This window comes from Cebus imitator, unplaced genomic scaffold, assembly GCF_001604975.1.
Source record: "Cebus imitator isolate Cc_AM_T3 unplaced genomic scaffold, Cebus_imitator-1.0 Scaffold344, whole genome shotgun sequence".
Taxonomy (NCBI): Eukaryota; Metazoa; Chordata; class Mammalia; order Primates; family Cebidae; genus Cebus; species Cebus imitator.
The window spans coordinates 1,419,142-1,433,715 of record NW_016107659.1 but is presented as its reverse complement, the minus strand read 5'-3'; the positions used below and the strand labels follow the sequence as shown (position 1 = coordinate 1,433,715).

Below are 14,574 nucleotides of genomic sequence, written 5' to 3'. Positions count from 1 at the left end.
TTTCAGTGGGAGCTGCAATCCCGAGCTGCTAGTGATCAGCCATCTTGGATCTCTCTCCCAAACTCAAGATATTTAAAATATCACTTTTTCCTCCTACTTTGGTTATATTCACCTAAGTTTTTCATTTTTATATTCAGTGCAAGTTAACCGATATTTATGAACTACATTTGGCCCAGAATAGTAATTTGTCTATTCATCCATTTAATACAGCAAACAGTTATCAAGTTTGCAGAATGAGCCAGACGTTGTGTCAGGAACTGCAGTATAATGTTAAACACATTACAGAGGGTCCCTGCCCACCCTGGGCTTACAATCTAGTAAGGAATGCTAACAAAGAAATGACAATTGGAACTCAATCAAGTTCCCCTATTGCACCTGAGCCAAGTGAGGTCTGTGATGCTGTTGTGAAGCTTTGCCAGCCCACTTGCGTACTGGCTTCCTCTGCTCTAGCCTAAACGGGGACTTTGCTCCTGTAATTCTGCCACTTTTCTCCTGCAGCGTCAATACCTCCCTTTTACGGAATCATTCTCGATGGCATACAAACACGTTATAACTTAAAAAAACTGTTGGCACATTTCTCCACATTACTCTAGACCCACTCCCTTGCATTCAGTCTCATGGTATGAAATACCCTCTTGTTGTTATTCTGACAACATCACCTCTATATCTGTGGTGTAATACCACTTATATGCTGACTTCCCCACATCTATACCTATGGTGAAATACCACTTAGGCTCTGACAACCCACATCTGTATCTCCAGTGCAATTGCTTCCCTGAGCCCAGTGACCAATTGCTTAGTCAACATCTCTTCTTGAAAATCGAATAGGCATCCCAAACATGTCTGGAGCATGCCAATTGATTTCTCTACTCGTCCCTACGCACCCTACACCACCATTCACCAAGTTACTCAGATTAAAACCTGGGAGTCATACCTGACGCCTCTACGTGTGTCATTCCCACTTGCAACTTAACAGTGAGTCCTGTTGGCACTATCTTTAAACATATCCCAAACCTGTCTGCTTTTCACTATCTCTGTGGGAACCACTCCAGCCCAAATCACTAGTATTTCCTGCCTGCCTTGATTTTTGTCCACTCCCTAGTAGTCAATTCTCTACCCAGCAACCACAGAAATCATTAAAAAACACAAATCTGAGTGTTACTCCTGCTTTCCAACTCCTCTAAGTATTCCCAGCAAGCTCAGAATCAAATCCAAATGCCTGTCTGTGGCCTGCAAGGTAGAGCTGCACCCTTCCCTGTTCCCCAGGGGCATTTGCACTCTCTTTCTTGCTCATTCTGCTCTAACACCACGCTTGCGGTGCCTCCAATGTGCCACATCAGGGCCTTTGCACTTATTTTTCCCTTAGCTTGGAAAACTTTAACCAGACCCTCACAGAGCTTCCCCTCAGAATTCATTCAGGCCCCTAATCGACTATCACCTTCTACTCTGTTCATTTTTTTTTTGCAGTATAACAACTCATTCCAAAATAGTATTTTACAAGAATAGCAATTATTTATTTTGCTTATAAATCCAGGGGTTGCCTGGGCTCAACTGAGCAGTTCTCATGGATCTCCCACATAGTTGTAGTCAGTCGGTGGCTGGGGCTGGGGTCATCTTGATGGCTTATGCACTCATATGTCTGTCACCTGGGCTGGGAAGACTCATTCAGCTGGGGAGCCGAACAATTGAGTGTCCTTAGAAATCTCTCTCTCCCTCTCTTTCTCTCTCTCTCCCTCTCCCTCCCTCCCTCCCTCCCCCTTTCCCCTCATGCTGGCAGGTGGCTTCATGCGTAGTGGTGGAAGGCTTTCAGAGCAAATGTCTTTAGATAAACCAGCAGAATTTGCACGGCCTTTTGTAACTCAGCCTTAAAAGTCATACAGTGTTACTTCCTCTGCCTTCTACTCATCAAGGCTATCACAAAGGCCCGGCCAACTTTAAGAGAAGCACACGTAAACCGTACTTTTGACAGGAAGAGTGTCAAAGAATTTCTGGACATATTTTTAAAGCACCACACCACCTCTCAGAGGATTCTTTCACTACCCTCTCTCCCAACTCCAGTCCTGGGGCACTCTCTATCCTCTTACCCAAACCGCTTTATTTTCCTTCATAACTTGCATGTCTTAAGTAATATTTCATGTTGTATTTCCTAGCATACTTGCTTATTATATCTTACCCACTAGACTATAGGCCCCATGAGGGCAAGGACATTGTCTTTCTTGTAGCCTTAGCCACTAGAACAATTTCTGACATGTACCAAGTCCTCAGTAAAGTTGTTGACCCTTGGCCCATTTAAAGTACATGAGAGAAGCTCTTAAACAAGACTTGAGAAATCAGGAAAGGTTCTTAAAAACTTAGTGTTGTACACTGCTATTATATTAGCTTTTCATCTTGATGGTTACATGAACTAAAGAAACTGTCAGATCCATTGGTTAAAAATGTAGTCCTAATTAGCTTACATTTCACCACTCAAAAGAGTCACATTGTCATATTTATTCACAAAAAGATTCCTTCATAAAGTAAGTGCTTTCCTGACTGGGCATCCTACAAAGTGTCCTGGAATGCGAGCTTCTACTGAGGCTTTCTTTTTCTAAAACTGGAAAGTTTTCTTCATCGCAGGATAACAGGACCACACGTACATCGATGACCCTTCATTTAATGCATTTCTGACCCAGAAGTAGGTCTCCTGCCATGTTGATGTATATCACTTTGATCTAGGAAGTGACTTTCAAGCTGAGATTGAAACACTTGCAGATATATTTTCTTTGATAAACATTTCATCTAAGAATCCAGAAAGTGTTTTACAAATACTTCTCCACTCAGCCTAACTTAGCACAGCAGGGTGATAGGCAGGTGGGAAGTGCTGTACACATGCAGTCCTTGAACTACAAAAGATGATCTGCTGAGCACGTTAAGTGGGCTGAGGATGGGTGCTGGGCTCAGAGGATGAAAGACACAAGAAGCTATTCAAGGTCACCAATCTTCTTTCTTAATATTTATGTGGCATATTCTTTCACTAATATATTCTTTTTGCATGACTTTTATTCCCTCCTAATAATTCCCATGAGTTCTGCTTTTACTGTGCTTCCAGCGAGCCAGGTACCTGGTATAGTGAAGGCAAAACAACCAGGTGTTAAAACAATTTTCAATTTATTTTTGCCTAATTTGACATTATTTAGATGTAAGCTTAAAATAGATTTACGCAAGAGTCAGGTTGTCCAACTGACATGCATTGCCTGGGCCTTCTATGTGTTTAAAAATACTTGCATTCTTGTTAACTTGCTGTGTTTCAAGATGTCTAAAAATCATGAGGCTATTAGATGCAGAAATTATCAAATATGCTCTGACCGCTCAGTTTATTTCAAAGAGGGTTTGGGTTGGGGAGGAAAGCCAGCACAGGAGACAGGGAAACACTGCATTGAACTAAGAGTGAAGAGTTGTCGATTCTATACCCAGTTCCCTACTAACTGTTCAACTTTGGATAAGTAGTATAATTCTCCACTTCTAGTTTCCCATCTATAAAACATAGCTAGTAATGCTTACCAACTTTACTAAAAAAAAAAACGTGAGTAAAGGTTTAATGAGAAAATGAACTTTGAAAGTTGTCTAGTAAAATGAATAGACAAATATAAGTTTTTACTTAATTCAAATCATTTGTGAGTATTACGGGCTGAATGAATTGTATCTGCCCACACCCCCCCCACCACCACCACCATTTCATATGTTGAAGTTCTAACCTGCTAATGTGACTGTATTTTCAGTTAAGGCCTTTAAAAAGGTAATTAAGTTAAAATGAGGTCATTAGGTGGGCCTTAATCCAATATGACTGATGTCCTTATAAGAAGAGGAAATTGGAACACAGACACGAGGGAAGGCCATGTCAAGACACAAGGAGAAGATGGCCATCTACAAGCTAAGGAGTGGGACCTCAGAAGGAGCCAAAACAACCATATCTTGATTTCAAACTTCTAGTCTCTGGAATTGCAAGAAAATACATTTCTGTTATTTAAGGGACCTAGTCTATGGTACTTGGTTATGATGGCCCTAGAAAACTCATATACTGATCTTAACATTCAGAGGACATAAGTCCTACTCCCAGGGCAAGACAGTGATAGATAAGAACCTTCCTATGGAGATAGGTTGAATCATTCAGGAAATGAATTCAAATCACAGTCCAGGAGGGCAATAAAAGATCAAAGGCAAAGATCTGGTGCTTTGTACTGAATCCAAAGTGTGAGTCATACCTTAAAAAAAAAAAAAAAAAAGAAGTCCTTGGGTTAGAAGCTAAGAAGGAAGTAAGTGTGCATATAGTCAATGTGGGCCTATTGTTGTTGCAAACAATGTTAGAGAATCGTCTAGAGGTAATGCCAGTATCATTGGAGCAGCGTCTAGTCACTTCTGCGTAGGGAAGATTAACCGCCCCAGCTGGGTTCTACATTTATCCAGGAATGGACTGTAACTCACTCTGGAATATTTGCAGTGAGTTTTACCTTCCATGCATGATTCTGCAGTCTGTATAGTATCTTCTGAACCAGCATTCACTGAGGCTTGTCTGAGTGGCAGGTGAGAAAGATGAGGTTTCCTGAACAAAGGAAGTAATCTGTCTTGGGGAAATGTTGAAACAAAATGTTATGTAAAGTAAATGACAAACACAAAAATGATAGACGGAAACAGATAATCCAGTTCAAGGCAACAGCACTAATACTGGAGAAATCAGACATTAAAAAGATCATAGAAATGTTAGTAAACAGGGTCTAGAGCAATTCCTGAAACCAGTGATGTTCTTTAGGTTAAGGAGTTTCCTTTACCTCCTAGTGTAATTTAGTTTTCTATGTACATATTCTTATAGCGCCTTGTTCTCACATTTCACTTAATTAATTATTCACTTTCCTCATCTATTCATTCATGAAATATTTGTTAATTTCCTATTATTGGCTAAGCATGGGGTTACAATGGTGTTCAAAACAACAAAACAAAACAAAAACCATGATCTCCAAATGAACTAGCTAGAGTTTACATTTTAGCTAAAAATACCAGTGAGCTTGGGGACATTTCCGTTTTGTCCAGCTTGAATATCAAATACCGGGAACATAGTAGAAACTCAGAAAGGACACCAGCTCAGTGACGATTTTAGGTACATGGTGGCTTCAACCTTGGGTAATGACATAATGAGTACTCCTACACCTACTTAAGGTCCACCCTTCAGATATCATGGATTTCCACCAGATGTTGCCATGCAGTGTTTCTCAACATTGTTTGAACATGAGAATCACCTGGGTAACTTTTTTCTCAACTCACTGCAACCTCCACCTCCTGGGTTCAAGCACTTCTTCTGTCTCAGCCTCCTGAGTAGCTGGGATTACAGGCATATGCCACCATGCCAGGCTAATTTTTGTATTTTTAGGACAGATGGATTTCACCATGTTGGCCGGGCTGGTCTTGAACTCCTAACCTTGTGATCCCCCTGCCTTGGCCTCCCAAAGTGCTGGTATTACAGGCATGAGCCACCGTGCCTGGCTCACCTGGGTAACTTTTTAAAAACATTGATGCCTAGAGCCCATCCTCAGAGAGCTTGATTTAATCAGTATGGAATGAGGATCACAGTTTTACAATTCCTATTTTTAATATCTAAGGATTACGATATACACTTGGTATTGAGATCCACTCCTATGGGCATTAAGGTATATGTGCTATTGCCTCTTGATGAGGCCTGTTAGTGCCAGATAAAGCTGTAGTTTTATGGAAACATTCTAGCAGAGAATTTCTTAGCCATGTGGTTTCAGATATGCACTAGTACTCAGACTTCCAAGAAAGCAGGTTCTTCTAGAAGTTTTGCCATCCTATGTAATGTAGTTGTAGCCTGCAATTCTAGAATATAGAAGCTTATCACACATCCTGACATACTGGAAGATGTAGGCAAGGGCCAGGCTTACAAAAATGCCACCTCCAGCCAGGAAGCCGGCCTTGCAATCCTTGCTCAAAAACCATGTGGATGATTCCCCAGGAGATCACACCCTAGAGAGATACAGGCCTAGATTTGGCCAAAACCCTGTGACTAAGGACTTCCCTCCTCCTCTTTTAATTATTCACTTATTCATTAAAACAAAACAAAACAAAGCAAAACAAAACAAAACCCTTCCTAAGTACCTACTATATTCCAGGTATTTGTTATTCAAGTTGAACAAAACAGGAAAGTCCCCAAGCTCACTGGTATTTTTAACTAGAATTTCAACTTCCATTTCGGGATCATGTTTTTTGTTTGTTTCTTTGTTTGTTTTGTTTTGAACACCATTTTAACCCCTATACTTAGCCAACGATAGGAAATTAATACATATTTGATGAGTAGATAAGTGAAAGAGTGAATAATTAATTAAATGAAATATGAGGACAAGATGCTATAAGAATATGTACATAGAAAACTAAATTATACTAGAAGGTTAAGGCAGGGTCTCAGAAAAAATAATGTATGTACAAGATGAGATAAATGTAGTGAATAGGGAATAGTATGGTTAAAAACCTGAAGACATGAGAGAAAGTGCCTTGTCCTAAAATTTTAATATTCAATGTAGCTGGAGCTTAAGTGGAGAAAAGTTGGAGAATTAGGAAGGGGATAGGCCATGTAGAGCTCTGTAGGCGATGTGCATTTCTTTCTTATCATAGCTGTAAGAAATTACTACAAACTTAGTGACTTAAAACACAAATTTATTATCTAATGGTTCTAGAAGTCAGAAAATTGAATTAGGTTTCACTGGGCTAAAATCAAGGTGCTGGCAGGGCTGGATTCCTTTCTGGAAGCTCTAAAGAAGAATCATACCCTTGCTATTCCCAGATTCTACAGGTGTCTGTGCTTTCTGGCTTATTGCCCTCTTCTTCCATCTTCAGATCCAGCAACAGCAGGTGGAATCCCTTTTCATGCTTTGAATTTCCCCTGCCTTTTCTGTCTTCACATCTCACTCCCTCACTATTCTCCTTTAAAGAGCCCATGTAATCAGAATGGGCCCACCAAATAATACAGGATGATCTCCCATAGTCACATTTGCAAAGCCCCTTTTGCCATGTAAGGCAACATATTCACTGGTACCAGGGATTGGAACATGGATATCTTTGGGAGTCATTATTCTGTCTATTGCATTATGTTAAGACAAACTTAGACTTCATCACAAGAGTGATGGGAAGCTACTGAAAGGTTTCTGGTAACTGAATGGTAAGATCAAATTTGCATTTTAAAAGACCCCTCTGGATGCTTTGTGGAAACCGAATTAGAGAATAATGTTTACAATTATCTAGGAGATATATAATGTTGGTGTAGACAAGGAAAACATGAAAGAGATGAAGAGAATGAATGGGTTTGAGAATCATTTACAAGACTGTAAACAACACATTTTTATAGTTGATTAGATGGCATATATGAGTATTGGGGTTCACCAGGTCTCTGGCTAGGGTGACTGCATAAATGGAAAGTATCATTTACCAAGACAATAAATATAAGGAAGAAGCATATTTGAGAAGGGAGAAAAAGTAATGCACTCATTTGGGAATACATTGAGTTCAATAAGCCATGAAGACCTCCAAGTGCAAATGTCCAACTGGAAGTTATATTCAAAAGTTTAAAATTCAGGAGACATGTCTAGGCTGCTGACTTATCTTTGAGTGTCTAATATGGTTTGGCTCTGTGTCCCTACCCAAATCTCATGTCAAACTGTAATCCCCATGTGTTGAAGGACAGGTCTGGTGAAAGGTGATTTAATAATGGGAGTGGACTTCCCCCTTGCTGTTCTTGTGATGAAGTTTTCATGAGATCTTGTTGTTTAAAAATGTGTAGTACTTCCCTCTTTACTCTCTGTCTCCTGCTGCTGTGTGAATACGTGATTGCTTTTCCTTCACTCTTCTACCATGATTGTGTTTCCTGAAGTCTCCCCAGCCATGCCTCCTATACAGCCTGTGGAACTGTGAGTCAATTAAACTTTTTTTCTTTATAAGTTACCCAGTCTCAGGTAGTTCTTTATAGCCCTGAGGGAAGAGAATAATATAGAAAATTGGTAACAAGTGTGAGACATTGCTTTAAAGATACCTGAAAATGTGTAATTGACTTTGGGACTGGGTAACAGACAGATGTTGGAAGTGTTTGAAGGGCTCAGAAGAAGACAGGAAGATGAGGGAAAGTTTGGGACATCCTAGAGACTTTTTGAATGATTTTGGCCAAAATGTTGATAGTGATTTCACTGTCACTGTTAATGAAGTCCAGGTTGAGGTGGTCTCAAATTGAGATGAGGAACTTATTGGGAACTGGAGCAGAGGTCCTCTTACTATGTTTTATCAAAGAGACTGATGGCATTGTGCCCCTCTTCTAGGGATCTGTGGAAATTTGAACTTGAGAGAGACGATTTAGGGCATCTGGTAGAAGAAATTTCTAAGCAGCAAAGTGTTCAAGATATGTCCTGGCTGCTTATAAAATCCTATGCTCATTTACATAGGCAAAGAGAACTTATATTTAAAAGGGAAACAGAGTGTAAAAGTTTGAGAAATTTGCAGCCTAACAATGAGGTAGTAAAGAGAAACTCATTTTCTGGGGAGAAATTCCAGTCAGCTGCAGATATTTGCAAAAATAAAAAGGAGTCAAATGTTAATAGCCAAGACAAAGGTGAAAATGCCTTCAGGGCATTTCAAAGACCTTTGTAGCAGCCCCTTCCATCACAAGCCTAGATACCTAGGAGATAAAAATGGTTTCATGGACCAGGCCCAGGGTCCTACTGCTCTGTGCAACCTCGGGACATGGCACCCTGCATCACAGCCACTCCAACTCCAGTTATGGCTAAAAGGAGCCAAGGTACGGCTCAAGCCATTGCTTCAGAGAGTACAAACCCCAAGCCTTGGTGGCTTCCACATGGTGTTGGGCCTGCAGGTGCACAGAAGGCAAGAGTTGAGGATTGGGAGCCTCCACTTAGATTTCAGAGGCCATATGGAAATGCCTGGATGTTCAGGCAGAAGTTTGCTGTAGGGATGGGGCTATAATGGAGCATCTCTACTTGGACAATGTGGAGGAAAACTGTTGAGTTTGAGCCCCTGCACAGAGTCCCCACTGGGATACTGCCTAGTAGAGCTATAAGAAGAGGGCCACAATCTTCCAGAGCCCAGAATGGTAGATCCATCAACAACTTGCCCCATGTACCTGGAAAAGCTGCAGACACTCCATGTCAGCCAGTGAAAGCAGCTGCAGGGTCTATAACCTGCAGCACCACAGGAGCAGAGCTGCTCCTTGCATCGCATTCCCTGAACATGAAACATGGAGTCAAAAGAGGTCATTTTGAAGCTTTAAGATTTAATGACTGTCCAACTGGGTTTTAGACTTGTATGGGGCCTGTAGCCCTTATCTCATGACTGATTTCTTATTTTGGAAAGGGAGCATTTACCCTATGCCTGTACGCCCATTGTATCTTAGAAGTAACTAACTTGTTTTTGATTTTACAAGCTCATATGCAGAAGGGACTTGCCTTGTCTCAGATGAAACTTTCAACTTGGACTTTTGAGTTAATCCTGGAATACGTTAAGACTTTAGGGGACTGTTGGGAAGGCATCATTGTATTTTGAAATGTGAGAAGAACATGAGATTTGGGAGGATCCAGGAGCAGAATGACATGATTTGGCATTGTGTCTCTATTCATCTCCCATGTTGAATTGTAATCCCCACGTGTTCAAGGAGGAGCCTGGTGGAAGTTTATTGAATCAGGGGGCTGGACTTCCCTTTTGCTGTTCTTATGATGGAATTCTCATGTTAAAAAGCATGTAGCGCTTCCCCCTCCACTCTCCCTCTCTCTTGCTACTATGTGAAGATGTGCTTGCTTATCCTTCACCCTCCCGTCATGATTGTAAGTTTCTGAGACCTTCTCAGTCATGCCTCCTGTATAGCCTGTGGAACTGTGAGTCAATTTAACCTCTTTTCTTTATAAGTTACCTTGTCTCAGGTAGCTCTTTATAGCCATGTGAGAACAGACTAATACATAGTGTGGTTAGCATAAATATGAAAACCAAAGTTCTGGGAAAATAAAGAGAACAATAAAAGAGAGAGCTCCGAGGACAGGAACTTGATGGAAAATCAGTATTTCAAGGACCATCAGAGGAAGAGGGGCCTGCATAGAAGAGTAGGAGTACTAGGCAGAGAAGAAAAGAGAAGTAAAAGGAAGAGCCTATTATCCAAGGAAAGAGAGTGTTCTGAAGAGTAACCACGGTCAATGCATTGAATGCCATGAAACAGTCAGTAAGATAAAAACTGAAAGGAACAGTGAGGCACATGGCAGTCATCAAGGACTTGGGCAAGAGCAGTGTTCACAGGGAAGGAGGGTTGAGAAGTGTTTGGGATGTAAGAAGCAAGAGACAAGGGTGCTAACTACTTTCTCAAGAAACTTGGCTAAAAAGACCAGAGAATTTAGAAGTAACTAAAAGGGCATGTAGAATTTAGAGGAAGAGATAAGACTTGTTCTTTGGATGGCAGAAAAATATAAATGTATTTCCAGCAATTCTTCTAAGAAGTGTCATTGTGAAGGACAAGAGGGAGATGGGAGCAGCTGGAAGAAAATGTGAAGTCAGGGAGGGTGCGTGATTTGCTCATTCATGCGCTTTTTATGTTTAATGTCACAATCTTGAGCACTTTATACTACAAATGGAGAGGAAACAGTAGAGAGGGAGATTTTAAAAGGAAGGAGATATTCAATGAGTCAGTCTCTAAGGGGAGCTGGGATCTAGATCATTTGAGGAGATTGACCCCACCTAGCCTTTCCTGTGGTTTAAGAGGCTTAGCTACAGGAAGGATAGCTACAGAAAGGACCTGACACTTCAGGTCAGGCAAGCAGAGGTAGGGAATGTGTAGGATTCTTGTTTGGTGGTTTCTGGTTCTGTTGAGTTTTCTTTTTTGATAATTATCCCAAGTGATATTGCAACCAGAAGAGACTCAAACGGTGAACCAACAGAGAAAGGAAAGTTGAAAGCCAGAAAAGCACTGCTGAACAGTGGGCCTGGGGGTGGAAAAGGAGACATAAGTGCCAAAATATATGATGTTAAAACTCAGAAAGATCAGGAATAAGTCCTGAACTGAAGTGTGAAGTGGCAAAGCATCCAGTTTAGGGCATACAGAATACCAGAGAGGGGAAGCCTGATTTATGAGGTGCCTGCCACAGGAATGGCTAGGCCTGGGCTGGCTGGCTTAAATTTGCAAGAAAATGAGGTAACTTATCCTCACCAGACTCTTGGAGGTGGGGGGTAGGGTGGATGGGAAGGAAGGCACACACACAAAAAATAAATCAGATTTCTAGCTTCATCGAGTTTATAATCTAGTTGAAAATATAAGATTAATCAATATAAAACACCTGGAAAGATGCTTTGTTAGTTTTCCTCATTGCCATTATTTTGTTGTTAGGTTAAAAGTTAAATTATAATACAGACAAGAATTAAACAAAGATGAGTTGAAAATATAAAACAGCATGCAATCAAGGGTGAAATGAGAGGTATAATAAAAAGGTAATTGGTGTAGTTTGAGAAAGGATAAAATACAAAGTGAACTGTGTTTGTGAAGACTTATTGGAAACAAATATACATAATGGTCATTATAAACTTGCATGTTTTATTATCTTAGTTATGGCCCAGAGTCAATAGAAAACGACGGCTCTATATCACAGATAGACTGCAGAATGAGCCCCTGGAGTGAATGGTCACAATGCGATCCCTGCCTCAAACAAATGGTAAGTGTTCATCTCCCTGCCCCACTGACCTCCCCAAATAGAAACTGTATTGCTAGCCTCTCCAGAAAAATGACTCTGAGGCAGGGAGCCCCAAACTGAGTTCGAAACCCAGAAAGAGAGATAAACATTTAAATGTATGTTGCTAACCTTGCCAGGAAATCTTAATGTTATGCAGAATACTAAATAAGTGTCCAGAGGACTCATCTGTATAACCAAACCTAGAAGGCAGAGTGTTACCCTAAATAACATGAGTGACTGCTTCCACTGCTCCTGTCTTAAAACCATTGACTCATTAGAGGGATATAGTTGTGTGGATGCACCTTTAAATCATACCCTTTTTGTGGCATTAGAGATCCTAATCTTTCCAACTGATATTGTGCAGTTTCGTTCAAGGAGCATTGAGGCCTTTGGACAATATAATGGGAGGCGGTGCACCGACGCTGTGGGGGACAGACGACAATGTGTGCCTACAGAGCCCTGTGAGGATGCTGAGGATGACTGTGGCAATGACTTTCAATGCAATACAGGTAATCTTTGTGCTCCAGTTGCTCACTGTGGGTTTCTGTGTTTCTTTTCCTGAGAGAAAAGAATAAAAAAGAATATGCTTTTAGACGCTTGGATTTCCAAGTGTGAAAGACCCCAAAAAGGGCTGTCTATATATTCTGAACAAAGAACTCAAATGTATTTTTCTTTTCTTCTTTTTTTTTCTGAGATGGAGTCTCACACTGTCGCCCAGGCTATAGTGTTGTGGCGCAATCGCGGCTCACTGCAATCTCTGCCCCCCGGGTTCAAGTGATTCTCCTGTTTCAGCCTCCCAAGTAGCTGGGACTACAGGCATGTGCCACACATGCCCAGCTAAATTTTTTTGTATTTTTTGTAGACATGGGGTTTCATCATGTTGGCCAGGATGGTCTCGATCTCCTGACCTCGTGATCCGCCCACCTCAGCCTCCCAAAGTACTGGGATTACAGGCATGAGCCACGGTGTCCGGCCTCAAGTGTATTTTTCTGATATCTCACCTCCAAGTGCACTTGATAACTTCAGAAAGAAAGAAAAAATTTGGTATTAGACACATTGGGTCTTTCCTGATTTTGATTGCAGGCAGATGCATAAAGAGACGACTTCTGTGTAATGGTGACAATGACTGCGGAGACTTTTCAGATGAGGATGATTGTGAAGGTGATCCCCGTACTCCCTGCAGAGACAGAGTGGTAGAGGAGTCTGAGCTGGCACGAACAGCAGGCTATGGGTCTGTATTTCACTTGAACTTTTTCAGATGAAGATGAGTGAAAATAATCTCCATCTCTCTCACTGTGATAGACTGGTGGAAACGTTTGTGTGAGGGACACAGGTGATACAGCTGATGGGTCTGTATTATTTTTGAACTACCTTTGAGCTTAAAGGAAGTGCTGAATAAGTATCTGAGGATAATTTGGACAAATTGCCTGGCTTCAGTAGGGGTCTGTGGAATGGACTAGACTATCAAGATGTTAGATGATTGTCTCTCAGTCAAGCAAGAGATAAAATTTCTCATTTATGAACCTCTGGGAGACCACAGTAGCATTGACATGACATGTTAACATTTGGAATGAATTTCCAATAGGAGGGCCAGCAATTCAATTCAAATATTTGCATTGCTAGGTAGGCTGTCTTCCACTGGAACTTCTCCTGAATCTTGGGAGTTTGTAGCATTCTGGAGCTGACCTAGGAGGAATGTGATCAGAGGAAGCAGTTCTGTTGCCAGAGGATGATGATGTTGAGGTTCTGGTTCTCATTATAGAGAGCTGACATTTCATTTTCCATACAAAACCTAGGTGCTCTGGACAGGTGGCTGTAAGCTCAGATGGGATGTCTTGGAGTTTAGATCTCAGGATTATGCAGGATAGGGACTATATGCAGAGATCTGTACTCCAGGAATTGGGAAAATGACAGATCTGAGATTCGGTTCTGTTCTGCTCTGTTCCACATCTAGTCAGAGGGAATCCTAGGGACATCTGCTACACAGTCTCTCTTAGTTGTTCTGAGCTGTTTTTGGTAAAGGTGGATGTGTTGGAAAATTATCAACAAAGACATGGTCATTCTTCCACCTAGTAGTATATTGACAGGAATGGTATATGGCTTTATTTCCTCACCTCTAATATAATGTGTCTCTTTATCCTCATAATTCCAGTGTCTGGGTTATCATAGTAGGTCCTCACTAAATACTTGGTAGGTGGATAAATAAGCTAATTATTAATTAATGAAAATCTATTAAATGCTTTCTAAAATTTTGTCAATTTTCATGAGGTAAGACTGAAAATAAGCCCCTGAAAAGAAATTCAGGGACAGGACTCCAGTCTTGGATATGTTGATGGGAAGAGGAAAAAGATAGGGGTGATGGTAAGAGCACAGCTGTTAGAAGGGTAAGGCAATGGTTCTCAATCAGTGGTAATTTTTCTCCCAGCAGACATGTGGCAATGTCTGGAGACCATTGCAGGTGTGACATCTTGGAGGGGGTGAGAATGGCAAGTGCTATTGGCAGGTAGTGGGTAGAGACCAGAGATGATGCTGAGCACAGGACAACCTGACCCAAAGTGTCAGTGCTGAGGTTGAGAAACCCTACACTAAGGTACTAGGCAGTTCCTACAGTAAGACCTCTATCAAGTTTAGCTAATGAAGGAGATGTCTTCTCTCTCTAAGCCAAGTGAAATTTCTTTTTTTTTTTTTTCCATTTATTTATTTTATTGTATTTTAGGTTTTGGGGTACATGTGAAGAACATGCAAAATTGTTGCATAGGAACACACGTGGCAGTGTGATTTGCTGCCTTCCTCCCCATCACCTACATCTGGCATTTCTCCCCCTGCT

General features: G+C 41.1%; 1 protein-coding gene across 1 annotated transcript in view; it reads left to right on the top strand.

Moving 5' to 3' along the window:
* C9 (complement C9) overlaps positions 1–14,574 on the top strand; it is an 89,318-nt gene that overhangs the window by 6,712 nt on the left and 68,032 nt on the right. Inside the window, exons 2-4 of the mRNA XM_017505906.2 lie at positions 11,624–11,729; positions 12,112–12,256; positions 12,831–12,978. Of these exons, the coding sequence (XP_017361395.1) occupies positions 11,624–11,729; positions 12,112–12,256; positions 12,831–12,978 (399 nt within the window). The remainder of the gene's footprint in view (positions 1–11,623; positions 11,730–12,111; positions 12,257–12,830; positions 12,979–14,574) is intronic.